At 58.8% G+C, this 13,878-nt stretch overlaps 1 protein-coding gene across 1 annotated transcript in view; it reads left to right on the plus strand.

Annotated features, from left to right (window-relative positions):
* KSR2 (kinase suppressor of ras 2) overlaps positions 1-13,878 on the plus strand; it is a gene marked incomplete at both ends in the record, with an annotated part of 53,986 nt that overhangs the window by 1,745 nt on the left and 38,363 nt on the right. Inside the window, 3 exons of the mRNA XM_082774445.1 lie at positions 3,989-4,129; positions 4,777-4,927; positions 8,790-9,294. Coding sequence (XP_082630571.1) covers positions 3,989-4,129; positions 4,777-4,927; positions 8,790-9,294 — 797 coding nt within the window. The remainder of the gene's footprint in view (positions 1-3,988; positions 4,130-4,776; positions 4,928-8,789; positions 9,295-13,878) is intronic.

Consider the following 13,878-nt stretch of genomic DNA (forward strand, 5'->3'; position numbering starts at 1 on the left):
AGGTGGCCGGGGGAAAACCCTGGGAGCTGCCCCCTAAATTCTGGGCACTGGCAGGGAGGTGTCTGCCCAGCACCACCCTGCACCAAGGGACAGGAGCCCCAGGAACCCCAGCACCTCATTCCCTTCATCGCCCTGTCCTGGGCTCGGTTCTTCTACCCCTTGCACAGAAATCAGGCAATTTCCAGGAGGACAGCGACAACGGGTGGATCCGGGGCCAGGTTCCCAGTTTGGGCACGTTGGTGTGGGTCCGGCCCGGCTCTGGGGACCCCAGGGACCCCGGCCACATTGTCCTGGGTTTCCACCAGCGTAAGCAGGAGCCGAGCGTGGCCCTGAGCCGCCGCCACCGCCGCGTCCCAAGGACGTGACGCAGGTGCGGAGGCACCACTCGGCGCTGCTTCCCTTCCAACCCAGCTGCAACAACGCAGGGGCGAAGCCACCATTGTATTTTTTGCCAAATCCTGGTTTTGCAGGATTCAGAGTGGTGCTTCTGCTCGTTTATTTTGAATAATTTTGGGGTACACGTGAGTGCCCATCTTCCCTGCGCCGTGGTTGCGCGGGGAGCTGGTAACTCCCTGGGATGCAGCGTCCCTCCTGGATGGGTACCGGTGCCCGTGGCCTGGGCTCGGTGGCAGCGCTTGGTGCCAGGAGGCTTTTAGGTCCTGCCTGCACCCTGGGACAGGCTCCAGCCAAAACCAAGGCAGTGGCTGCAACCAAAACGCTGCCCAACGCTGCACTGCGCACACCTGGGTCCGAGCAGCATCAGAGCAGGGAGCGCTGGCTGGGAGTGAGTGGCTCTGTTCCCTTTCCCGAGCTTGGCACTCTGGCTTTGCACCCTTATATTTGGGTTTTGGGGTGCTGCAGGGCCATGGCGTGAGCTGGAGCTCGTGGGATCTGTCTGAAAGGGTCTGGCCCTGGTGCTGATTGATGCAAATCGTTGTGTTTGGGTTTAATGCCCTGCCGTGGTGTTTGAGTGGGGGAGAGCATCGTCCCCATGGAGAGGGGATGCTGCGGGGTGGGCGAAGCTTGGGCGTTCAACGATTTGAGCCAACAGCAAAGGAGAGAGGGCAAAAATAAACCAGGGGAGAGGAAGAACAAGTGTTTGGCTTCACAGGGAAGTTTTGCTCAAGTGACCACAAAGTGGCTGGGTGCTGGGGGCAGAAATCCTGCTGGTGCTCGGAGCGTTTGAAGCCCGATGTGTCCCATCTCGGAGCAAGAGATGCCAAGACCCCTTTTGCCGTTAATTAAACCCCAGTGCACCGAGCTGGAGCAGGGCTCAGCTCCATGCAGTGCTTGGGGGTTTGTTGGTGGGAACTCGGGGCAGCTCGGGTTTGTTCATGGGAGAGCCCCAGGGAGCGTTTAGCAGTGCTGGAAATAAATGAGGCGCAGAGCCCGAGGTGGCGTGCAAACCTAGCAGGGCTCCAAAGAGCCTGGAGAGGGAAAGCTCTTGGCAAACACCCGGGTGGCGAGGTGTTCCCCGGTGCTGCCGGGCACATCTGTAGTAACAAGCCCTTGGGGGAATCAGGGAGGAGCCATTTGGTTTGGGACAGCGTCTGCTCCCCGCTGCCAGGCACCAGGACAGCGAGGGTCCCAGTTCCTATCCCGTGGGATCCTTCTCCCATCGGGCTGGGGCTGCCTCGTCCCAGAGCCTCTGAATTTGGAAGCATTTTCCCCGCCGAGCCCTGCGTGTGTCCAAAACGCGTGCGCTCCACAGGCATGGTGATGTTTGGCACGGCCAGACCCCACAGGGAGGGGATTGACATTGACCTCGTGCTCCCGCAGGTGGATTTTCTGCCACCTTTCCCAGCCCCCAGGCGGGGCCAGGGCCACCTCTGTCCCCAATGCTGAGCCGCCCTCCCTCTGGGTGCTGGCACCCGCTGGGTGCCTTCGCTCCTCATGTTTTGGGGTGATGCCGTAGGGGAAACCCCAAAAGGGCTGGAAGTCCCCAGTGCAGCTCAGGGAGGCTCTGCGAGCAGCAGAGGTGGTCGCAGCCTGGCTGCTGTCACCCAGGGTCCCAAGGGAGTGACATGAGTGGGGACACTGCTGCTGCCTGCCCCAGCCCTGCTTTTGGGTCCTGCTGCAGCAGGAGAGGCGGCCAGCGGGCACGTACAGCCCCCATGCAGGTATGCACATATATATAAAATGCACACAAATAAAATGCATGTGGATAGGTACAGCTCCATGCAAGCACCGTATATACACCTGTATTTTCCCATCTACGAGGTGCTCACAGGGCATTACAGGCTCTGGTGTCCCCCGACAGCAAGCACCACCTGGGGCTCGCACCCCGTGGCTAGCAGCACCCCAACACTTGTCCCCGGATGCCCTCCTCGCCCAGCTTCCCCTTCCACAGATGGGCAAAACGAGGCACAGGAAGGCTGGAGGGGGTCACACAGCACCAGGATTGCAAGGCAGGATCCGTTTAGCACCTCCCTGCCTGGCAGGGCGCGGGGATGGCCGAGCTGTGGCTTGGTGGCACCGGGAGCGAGAGGCGAGCGTGGCGTGCTGTCCCTTCCAGCCACTTCCCTTCCCATCCCAGCTCGCCAACACGAGAAGCGCTTTTGGACACCTGGGATGCGGCACGGAGGTGTGCTGAGCTTGTTTGCCCATGTAGAAATCCCCATGGGATGCTCCTGCAGCATCTGCATGTGCCTGGGGCACGGGGTACCACCTGCGCCCTCGTTTGCGCTAACGAAGGTGCCTCTGCTCTCTCTCTAGGGGCAGGTGGTGCTAATTTCCCCTACCCGGAGCTTGAAATAAAAGCGTGCCTGCAGGAGGGCTGTAGCTTTATGCTGTTTTATGTGGGAGCCTCACCCCCAGCCTTTCCCCGTGTGCCTTTGAGCCCTCCTGTAGGCTCAGGGCGGCTTTGGGGTGTGCCTCTGTGCCCCCAGACTGCTTGAGCCCCACTGAGGGAGGGGAAAAAGGGGCAGGGTGCTCCCCAAACCCTTCGTGCTCCCTGCTAGGAGAGCAGTTTTGTTAAAAAGCCACCCCGGGGGACCCAAAGGTGATGGCTCCAGCTCCTCAGGGCAATGGTGAGCCCTGGCAGGACTCTGTACAGCTTTCCCTATGATTCTTGGTGACCTCTCCATGGCTTTGCTTCAGACATTAATTTTTGGTGATGAAGCCTCATTTTTGGGGCTGTCAGACCCCTTGGGCTTTGGCACTCGGTGCGCCCTGGCACAGGGGGCTGGGGAAGGAGGGCGATGGCTGGGTCCCTGCCAGGGTCCCAAATTTTGCTTTTTCCCCCCAGCTGTTGCCGTGAATCCCTCCCCAGGGCCGGGGCTCCCTCTGTTCCAGGCCGTTGCGATGTTTTGCTCTCGGCTCATCTATTTTTGGGGTGGCGAGGCCGCGTTTGCGGGCGCTGGGCAGGGGCACAGCACCATCTAGCGCTGCCGGCGGCCGGGAATCTCCCAGCTGGAGAGCAGGAGGGGGAAATCCCAGCAGGTTTCCAGCGAGCAGGGCTCTGCTCCACATCTCCGAGAAACCAGGCCAGTCGCTCAGAGGCTTTATTTCGGGAGCTGTCAGCCTGCACTTGCACACACGGCGGTGGCTTCGTCCCTGTCCTGGGAGAGCTGTGGGGATGTTCGGCCGGGCAAAGGGGTCCCGGTGGCTGTGGGGTGTGCAATGGGGTGGGAGGAAGGGGCTGATGGGGCTGGATTTTGTAGGAACAGGGAGCGAACGCTCGGACCCAGCGATGCTCCAAATGTGGGGTGCTTTGGGTGGTCTCTGTGCCAGGGTTGGGTATGGTGGAGGGGACCGCATCTTTTGGGTGGTGGGTGGGCAGTGTGGGAGAAGGGACGTCCCTGTCCCTCCTGTCCCCTCGTCCCCTGCAATGGGGTCTCCAGGGGTGAGGGCTGGCAGCCTGCAGAGCGGAGACACGCAGGGTTGGGGAAAAAGGAGCTGGGAAAGGTGGGAAACGGCCCCCTTGGAGACCCAGCTTGGGGAGGGGAAGGAAAAAAAGCTTCCATGGGGCTTTCACCTCCTCTTCCAGAGCAAGCTGGTCAAGTACTTCAGCCGGCAGCTCTCCTGCAAGAGGAAGGTGGCGTTGCAGGAGCGCAATGCCAAGCTGGAAGGCTTCCCCCAGCTCCTGCACTGGTTCCGCATCGTCGACATCCGCAAGGAGGTGATGGAGGTGAGGCACGGGCACAGAGTGCATGGCTGGGAGGTTTGCTGTGGGATCCTCGAGTGAAGTTTGGCAAGAGGGCAGCGTTTCCCAGGGTGGAAAATGTCTTGGAGCAATATTTTTTGGGCCACGGGACCCCTGTAGCAGGTTGGGGTTGGTGGTAGAGAACGGGGTGGGGAGGCAGGGGGACCAAATTCCTTCTCTGCATGGGAAGGTGCTGCGAGGGAGGTGCTGGCTGGGTCTCCCCGTGGCTGTCCCTTGAAGCTGGGGACATCTCCCTGCTGCTTCTCGTGAAGGATGCACCCACCAGGTCCCCCAAAAAAGTTTTGGCCATGCCCGGGGGCCCTGCAGGCTATGGGTGCAGCTGGAGGCTGGCATCCCGATGCGCTCAGAGGAAGCTGGGGGTGATGGGGCAGGATTTGGTGGCAAACCCCAATGTCCTGGTGCTGAGCGGGGTCTGGACATGCCTGAGACCATCCTGAGGCTCAGGCTGTAGCATCTCCCGTGCATATAGGACAGAGAGAAACTCCAAATCCCCAGGAGCAGGGTCTGGCTTCTTCCCTGTGCGCCCCAAGGCGCTGACTTATCAACAGATGCCCCAGGACGTTTTTTTTTTTTCCCTTTTTTTTTTTTTTTTTTTCCCTCACTCCTGGCAGGAAATAGCCCCCGGGCAGCTGAGCCTGGAGGAGCTGCTGGAGATGACCGACGACCAGGTCTGTGAGACCGTGGAGAAATTTGGGGCCAACAGCGAGGAGTGCGCCCGCCTCAACGCCTCCCTGTCCTGCCTGCGCAGCGTCCACAAGTCCGGTGAGTCGGCTCCGCGCCCCGCACTCGTGTCCTGGGGGCACCTCTCGGGTTTGTGATCCTAAATAGGGCCGGGAGCCCCCGTTTGTGCCCCCAAATCTGTGCGCCAGCAGCGGGCATCACCCGCATCCTCGTGGGGGCTGCTGGAGAGGGAGGCTGAGACCCCCCCAGGCTCTCCGCAGCGCCCCTGCTCCAAGCAGGGTTATTTTATTTTTATTTTTATTTTTATTTTTGGGGGGGTTTGGGGAGGGTTTGAGCGCTGCCCCCCCCAACAGCAGCAGCCAGCCGGGGTGCGAGGCCGGCGGGTGCCCGGGCGGTGGCAGCAGAGCTCCGTGGGAGGCGCTGAGCATCCTCGGGGCTGGCAGCCGGCTGCAGGCAGGGTGCAGGTGGGATGTGTCTGTCCGTCCATCCGTCTGTCCCGGGGGGGTTTGGAGCCCCCCAGGCCTCCCTCCGCAGCTGCTCCCACCCCCCCGGTGCATCATTTCGTAAGGCATCCCGGGGGGATGAACCCGGTCTGCACAGCCCCCCCACTGCGCTCCCCAAATCCAGCTCCCACTTCTCCTCCTGCTCTCTTCCCTTTGGCATCTTCACCAAATCTCTCCAATATTCCGATAATCTCTCCAATAATCCCTGTCTGCTGAGGGAATTCCCCCCTGGGAAATGCGCATGAGCCTTCAGAACCCCCTGCTGCATCATCCAGTGGATGGCACGAGCCAGGTCCCGATGGCCCTGATTTTTTGGCAGGTCCCAGGTTTTGTCCCCAGGCAGCGTTTTTGTCCCCCAGCCCATCCTAAGATGGAAGAAGGGATGGGGCTGCCACCAAAAAGCTGTGGGTTTTACCCCTGTCCGGGTGTAAAACCCAACGGGGAGGGAAACAGAGCGGTCAGCAGCATCAAGCCCCACGCTTTGGGGTTTTGGGACCGGGTCCCTTGGTAGCCAAGGGGCTGGGGATGCTCGCTGGCGGTCGGTGGGTGAAAGTGGTGCTGAGCTCTCAGCTCCCTGTGTCTGTCTTAGCTCCGAGCAAAGCCAGGGACAGGGACTGGAAATATAATTAGCAGGCAAGTCGCTGCCTCTTTAAAACATCATGTAATTTCTTTGCGAGTGCGCCGGTGGTCGATTTGGAGGAGCCGAGATTAGTATTAATAAAGCAGGAATAAGGCACGGTATTAACCTTTTCCATCAATCTCTATTTATTGAGTTGTTAATTAGAGACAGCTAATTTCCCAGGCCAATTCTCTGTGGGCATGGGGGCTGGGGAAGGAGGGAGGGAGGAAGCAGGTCGCTGGCTGAGTGTTGGAACCGCGACGGGGTTTGGTAACGGGGACCCTTTGGGCAGCTCCACACGTGTTGGAAAAACCCCTGGAAAAGCTCACAGGCCACGGGAGTTACTGTACTGAATACAGCGAGCAGCAACCCTATATTAAACCCCGGCTTTATCGTGTTAACAAGCCCGTATTGGATTTTTCTCTGCTGCGAAGCCGCGCGCCGGCAGCAGGATTTTATTAGCAGCCGAGGCGTCGCGCTCGGGCTCGGAGCAGGATTAATTTAATATTAAGTAAGAGCCCAGCGGTGCCCCCGTGGCTCGAGGAGCTGGTGGAGTGTGGCAGGGAGGTGATTGATGGTCCTACGGGGAAAAATGATCCCGTGCTGGGCATCCGTGGGTCCCGCTGGCCTTGGGAAGCGGGGTCAGGCAGGGACAGATTGGGGTTGGGGATGGGGAAGGGGCTGTGGGGATCGGTCCAAAATTCTGCCTGAAACCTGCTGCTTGCGGGGGAAGCTTTGGCTTGAAGAGTGCAGCTTGTAAAAATAAATAAATCAGGTGCAGAGAGGAGAAGGGGGTGTGAAAGCGGTGAGCATCCTTGTTTTGGGGCAAAGCCAAGGGCTGCCCCCTTGGAAAGCTGCAGCATCCACGGTGTGGGTGTGCAGAGCTGGTCCCTGCAGTGGGACCATGGGGGTGGCACTGGGCTGCAGAGTTCTGTGGGTTTTGGCTTCCCATTTGGTCCTGGGGCTGCTGATTTGGGGGAGGGAAAAGGGCAGGGTGAGGGCTTTGGGGACAGCTCTGTCCCTCGGGGCCACAGGCTTCCTCGGGAAGAATTATTCCCTGGGTCTTGCATTGCCACAGGAGGATCCCCTGGGGTCTGAGGGCAGAGCACGAGGGTGTGGGATGCAGTGAGCGTGCATGGGGCTGGCTGTGTATGCCCCAAACGAGCCTCTCCGCTCACCTGCAGCCCGTGCCCTCCTTGGGATGCCCAGCATCGAGTGATGGGGGCAAAGGTGGGGACAGAAAACCCCTCGCTAGGTGGGCTCGTGCATCCAGAACATCCCAAAGGGGATGCTCGGCTGCTGGCTGGTGCTGCACTTATGGGGTCTGGGTAAACATCTCGGTGCTGTTTGCCATGGGGTGAGGAGACTGGCGGGGACATATGGGGAGGAAAAATGTGATTTTTGTGCTCGCTGATATCCCACGTGGAACCCCCCGTCGGGCAGAGTGGCGATAACACCCGAGGGAGCCCCCGGAGCAAGTGGGGTTCCTCGGAGGAACCAGGAGGGCTTCACGCACTCTGCAGGAATAAGGGCTCGGGGATTTTGGTATTTTTGCCTCTGAAGCATGCTCTCGGTTGAGCCGTATCCCGTCGAGCAGCGTGCTTGGTACCTGCGGCGTGTGTGGAAGCCACTGTTGAAAATACCCTTCCTGAGCTGATCCGTGGTATTTTTAGCCCTGACGCACCCAAAAAATGGCTATTTTTGCTCTCGGGAGCATCAGCCGTGCTCCGACACGGGCAGCCAGCGAGAGAGAGGGCAGCCGGAGCTGGGGGGGACGCGGGAGCAGGACCCCAGGTCGGCTTCCTTTCTCCTTCCTTAATTACCGCTAATTGCTGCTGCAGGTCGGAGGTGGCGGTGCAGGGCTGCAGCATCCGGGCAGCGCTGAGTTATGTAAATCTATGCACGCGGAGCAGCCAATGGGGGGCTCCCTGATTTGCATACATGCATGCAGGCTTGCACATCGCCGTGTTGCAGGATGTTTAATGGGGGCGGGGGGGGTCAGGAGCTCGCAGGAGGATTAACTCCAAGGCGTTGCACCCCCAGGGATCTTGCAGTTCCTCCGGCTTTCGGTGCACGCCATCCTGAGGGGCTGCAGGGTGAGGCTTTCCTATAGGATTGCCACTTTTGCTGGCTTTATTTTCTGCTTCAGGAGGACAATTCAAAAAAAAAAAAAAAACACAAAAAAAACCAAACAACAAAACACCAAACCTCCTCAGCCCCTTTTCCCCTGGAGCTTTATCAATCTAATCCCAAAGCTTTCCATTCAAAAGCCTGCTCCTCTTTTATTTTTCATCCTCACGAGCTCGAAATAAAACATCCACCCCTTGAAAAGGCACGGGTAGATAACAGGACAGGCAATTAATAACCGAAAAAGGGATGGGGGAAGGAGCCTTTTTAAAATAAAGCGATTACATTTTTTATGCTGGTTTTCTTAGAGGTGGCGATCAAAAGAAGTCGGGGCGGGGAGCTTGCATCCGCTCCATCATGTTGGCGCTCTGAAGTCGGCGCCGACAGGTCTTTACTCATCTCTGCACCGGTGCAGACTAATAATTAGGAGCTGAGAGGAGCCACAGTTAATATTTTTTTTTGTATTTTTCCCCCCTTTCTGTAAATTGAGTGAATGGGAAGGGGTGGTAGCGCTGCGATGGGTCCCCCATCCCCAGCGGTGCTTTGGGGTGGTGGCGCTCGGTGCTTGGGGGATGCACCCAGATCCCCCCTTGTCCCCAAGGACTTGGGGTGCATTGGGTCCCACCGGGATGGGGAGGGGGGTCCGGGTGTCACAGCGCATCCCCCGCATGGCCGTGTGTGTGCTCTGTCGCAGGCGGCAGCCTCTCCAAGCAGGATTGGACCATCCAGTGGCCCACGGCGGAGCCGGGGAAGGAGAACCAGCCGGGCTGCCCACCAGAGCCCGTCCAGTGGATCCGCACGCACCTCTCGCAGAGCCCCAAGCCCCCTCCCAAGTGCGCGCAGCACCACTGCCACGCCGGCTCGTCCCACGGCCCCCTCTACACCCACGTGGACCGCCTGACCGTGGAGGGCCACCCGGGGCTGTGCCCGCCCGTGGAATCCGGCCACCGCTCCCTGCCGCCCTCCCCGCGCCAGCGGCACGCGGCTCACACCCCGCCGCGCACCCCCAACATCGTGACCACCATGACGCCCCCCGGCACGCCGCCCCTGCGGCGCAGGAACAAGCTGAAGCCCCCCGGGACGCCGCCGCCGGCGTCGCGCAAGCTCATCCATCTCCTGCCCGGCTTCACCGCCCTGCACCGCAGCAAATCGCACGAGTTCCAGCTGGGGCACCGCGTGGACGAGGCGCACACCCCCAAGTAAGCGGGTGTCACGGGGGAGCGGGGCCGGGGGGTGGCCCCGTGCCGTGCGAAAAAGCAGCCTGGGTCTTAAAATGTTGGGATTTGGGGTGCTCCTGGTTGGGTGTCCCATCGAGGCAGGGTTTGGAGCATGAGGTTGGGGAACGCTTTGTGGACGCAGCACGTGGTGGGGATGGATTTGCTGAGCGGGGTGCTGTGTGCCAGCTCTTGTGGGGCAGCTGGGGAGCACCCAGGGGCTGCAGGGGTGAAGCTCCCCCGTGCCACTGGATGGCTCTGGGTGCTGTGGGGTTCTGCTCTGCAGTGTGGGATCTGTCAGAGCTGCTCATGGCTGTGAGAGAGAAATAGGAAAAATCCTCGTCTGGCCGAGATGTGCACGCTTTCTACACCCCTTCCTATCACCCTCCCCAGGGCCTTTTCCATGTTTCCATGCCCGGCGCTGTCGCAGCACCAGCTCCGGCTCCCTCCTGCTCTGCGCCTCAGTGCCTGCAGAGGCTGCTGCAGTGCAGGGAACGGGGCTGGCCCCGCGCTCCCTCCCTGGCCCTTTGGGGACTTCTGGTGGCCGTGCCCAAACCCCACTGCTCTGTGCCGTAAAGGGCACCGTGGGCTGCTCGTTTTTTTTTTGGGGGGAGAGCCCTGCAGCCTTCTCCCCAAGAAGAAGCTGCTCTGGAGAGCAGCATGCCGCCCATATTAGTTGTGGGATTTCAGCCTCTAACCTGGGGTCTGTCCTCAGTGAGTAGGGCCAGGACATGACCCACAGCACCGGGGCGAGCAGCGGGGCTGCCTCTGTTCCCCCAAATCACTTAATCTCCAGCGTGGTCATTGCACGTCCCAGGTCATGGTGACACGGCTTTGGGGTGAGGTTGGACACGTGTACGGGCCAAAAACCTTTCAGCTGCTGCTGCTCCCCCATTTGCCACAGGGTGCCTCGATTTCCTTGCGTGAGCCAGGAGGGAAGAGCAGGTGATGGGTGGAAGGAAATCAGAAATGTTTTTTTGCATGGGCTTCGATGTCCCCATCCCCGTGATGTCCCCATCCCTGTTGCCCTCATCGGTCCCTGCCTGGCCTCTCTGTGTCCCCTGCCCGCTGCCACCCCGGTGATGTGACTTTAATTCCCAGCCCCTGGCCACCAGCCGCAGCCCAGGGGGATTATTAAACTCAATTAATAGAGGAAAGGGACCAAGTGTTAATAGGGCTCTGTAGTGCTGGTGTCCAATGGGGGGCTCATCGTGTCGGTGCGGAAGGACCCGGGCTCCCCAAAGCTGCTCGGAGAGCTGGGGAGGTTAATTTTCTCTAATGGCACTTAATGATTTTCAGGATGCAACCAGTAAATCCTGCTTTCTAATCCCATTAGCATTTGAGGATAGCAATTAGCGCATTAAAGAGGCAGCTTCTTTCTTTTTTCACCCTTTCCTCTAGCAGAGGAGTGCCGAAGTTGGAGCCGTTTTGTACCCCGGGTGCAATGGATGCTGTTTTACTGACCCAGGGCAAGAAGTGGCTTTTTTGGGGGTCTTTTATCTGTCAATTTTTATCTTATGGCAGCATCCATGCAATGCACTCTTTGCAGACTGCTGTCTGGTGGGACCCATCCAACCCCCCGAGAGGGATGTTGGTGCCCTTGGGGTCGTTATCTCCTCACCTGGGGTGCCCAGGGTGAGGTTGCAAGCAACCTCGCGAGGTTCCTTGCATTTTGTGTCTCAGAGCTTATTTCCAGGGCTCGATCCTTCTCTTATTCTGAAGCCTCCTGAAGCAGGGGTTAAATTTCCTGAGCTTACAGCCTCAGATTTTCCTGTGCGGAGCCTCCAGCTGTTGACCGTAACGCTGGGGTACGGAACATTACTCCTAAAAAGATCCCCTGGCTTCCATAAATCCACAACCCATAAACATCTCATGAACGGGCTCGAAACGGAAACAAAACATTTAGAGTGGCTGATAATATAATGCCCATTTAATACCCCATGAATTCCACGGGCCATTTAAATCTTCCATGGATAGTTAATGATTATTCATCAGCCAGGAGTCAAGGGGAAAAAAAACACCCAACACCAAACAAACTCGGAGTGGAAGGTCTTAAAAACCCATGAGTTGGGGAGCACGAGGCAATATGGTTAAAGGAGAGCAGAAGAGCCCCTGTGCCAAACCTTGGAGGTTTTTGGAGGCAGCCTCTGCCCCAGGGTGTCCTCCCTGGGGTGTCCTGCCCCAAGGCTGCCTGCTCCTAAATCCATGGGAAGGGGAGGTGACCCCAAATCCGCCTCCGCTTCCCAGCCATGGTGCCTCTGCAACCTCCTGGAGTGGCCTCCAGCAGGAGGGGAGGATGGAGACGTGTCCGTAGGGGATTAAAGCAGCATGGCCTGGTGCAGCAGAGCCCTGGGGGAAATGCTGAGCCCTCGAGCAAGGCAGCATCCAGGGGACATGTGGTTTTTGGGGTGTGCGATGCTGAGAATGGGCTGGCAGGAGGAGGCTGGTACAGCTCAGGGCAGCTTTATGCGGGGTAAGGAGTTGGTGTATTTATTCAGGGAGGTCTCTTCGTCCTCTGTCTTTGTGATTGCGTTCAGGGCATGGCTTCGGGTAGGGTTTGGTGTTCTGGTGGCTGGATCCTCACTGCTGGTAGCTCTGTGGATGCTGAGGCTGGTTTCAAGGCTGTTTCTAATAACCTGGATGGGTGAAGATCTGCCTCACAGTTGGTGACAGAGCACACATCCATTTTCTCTCTCCCTTGTGTTATTTCCAGCTCTAGCCCTGTCGTTTCCTTCTGTAGCATCTAGTGCCACCCAGCACTCAAGCTCAGCACCTCCTGGGCTGTGCGTGGTGGTTTCTCCATCCCATGTCATAGAAATCCCCCTGAACAGGGCATCTCCTGTGCCACTTGTCCCTGAACGAGCTTCTCCAAAGGCTCTCCTGTGCTCATCACCATTACTGCCACACCGGGGCTGAGCACAAGGCCAGGGCTTTCACCTGCAAACTCTCCCAGGACCTGCACCACCTTGGCTGTCCCCACGTTGGCCACGTTTTGCTTGGAAAAAGGACCCTCTGCTCCCATCCTGGCTGCACGCTGACCCAGCTGCAGCTCTTTGTGGGCATGGGGTGAAGCGGATCCCACCTGGGCCCCTTGGGCACAGAGGAAGGACCCAACTCATCCCGGTCCTGCAGAAATTTAGGGCCAGGGTCTTCCCCACCACCCCCTCCGTACAGAGCAGGGACTCTGCCAAACCATGCAAACCATTCCTCTGTGTATTTTAGGTGTTTTTTCTCATCTGCTGTGCTGTCCCAAAACACAGGGACCCGCCTGCTGCTCCCGCAACACGGAGAGCGTTGCGCTGGGGGGGCAAAGCGAGCAGCACCTCTCTGCTCCCAAATCATCTTTCTGATCAATCTCAGTGCCTTTGATGAGTCAGGGCTGTGGAGCCGTGTACGGGTTCTGGATTGTCTCCAGCCTTCTCGAAGTATGGCTTGCACACCGCGTCTTGACAGTGACGGGTAGCCTCCGTAACAAACTGGCGCTCTGCTGCAATTATCCCCCTGCTCTGGGCTGTGGCGCTCCTCAGGTATGTCATTAATGTTAATTACTGCTGCGGTGCTCCATCAAAAGGGGCAGGAGCGTTAACATGCTTGGGAGAGAAACTTCTCACCGTGTCCTTTAATGAGAAGTTGAGCCTCCTTTCGCCACTTCGGGAGCGAGGAGCGTGATGCTGAATTTAGATAAGAATTAGCGCCTGGGGGGTGGAGGGGAGGCAGCAGAGCTCCTGCTGCAGGCACCGTGATGTGATACGCAGCCTCCTGGCCTCGTGGAGGACACAGAGAGCCGGAGGCTGTGGGTGGTGAGCAGGAGATGTGCCGACCATCAGCTGTGAGGCTCCTGGGGGCCACGCTCGAGCTCCTCTGTGCTCTCCGTCTCCAAAATGTGGCTCCGTGGGGAGGGCATGAAGTCCCCTAGCCTCTACCCCGTGTAGCTCACATGTACCCGAGTGCTCTGGTGGCTTCCTTGGAAGTTAGGAGATGGGACTGGGGTGGGAAGGAGAGCAGGCTTCCCAAAATGCCATCAGCTCTGCTCTGACTCCTCCTTTTGAACCAGAGCTCCCCAAACTCTCTGCGCCCCGAGTGTTCTCCAGCTCACCACACCCCGAGGCAGCCTGCAAGAGGCCCGCAGAGGAAAACTGCCCCTAGCTTCATCTGAGATGAAAGGTTTGCAGTGCTGTAATTAGTGTAATGAGCCTCTACCTAGGGCTGCCCAGATTTTTGCCCTTCCTCTGCTTCTTTTTTTGGGAATCGCCCCCCAAAATGGGTCCCTCTTGTCTGGCGGGGGTGAAGCCACCCAGCGCCGGCCGTGTGCCTGAGTCCATCAGCTGATGGCTCGTGGTCCTCGTGTGATGCTCTGAGAAACCTAAAGGTGGAAATGAAGGAACCAGAAGAGCTTAACGAGCAGCAGGAGCTCCTTGAGGAGCTTGGCAATTAGCTCCCCGTGCCGCTCCCCCAGCACCCGCACTGCCGAGCGCCAGTCCCGGGGGGGCGCATTGGGCTTCAGCTCCCTTCAAAGAATTTCCTGGCTTTATGCTGCACGAAAAAGTTCTGCTTTGTGCTCCAAAAAGA

The sequence above is a fragment of the Aythya marila genome (assembly GCF_965140915.1).
Source record: "Aythya marila genome assembly, chromosome: 17".
Taxonomy (NCBI): Eukaryota; Metazoa; Chordata; class Aves; order Anseriformes; family Anatidae; genus Aythya; species Aythya marila.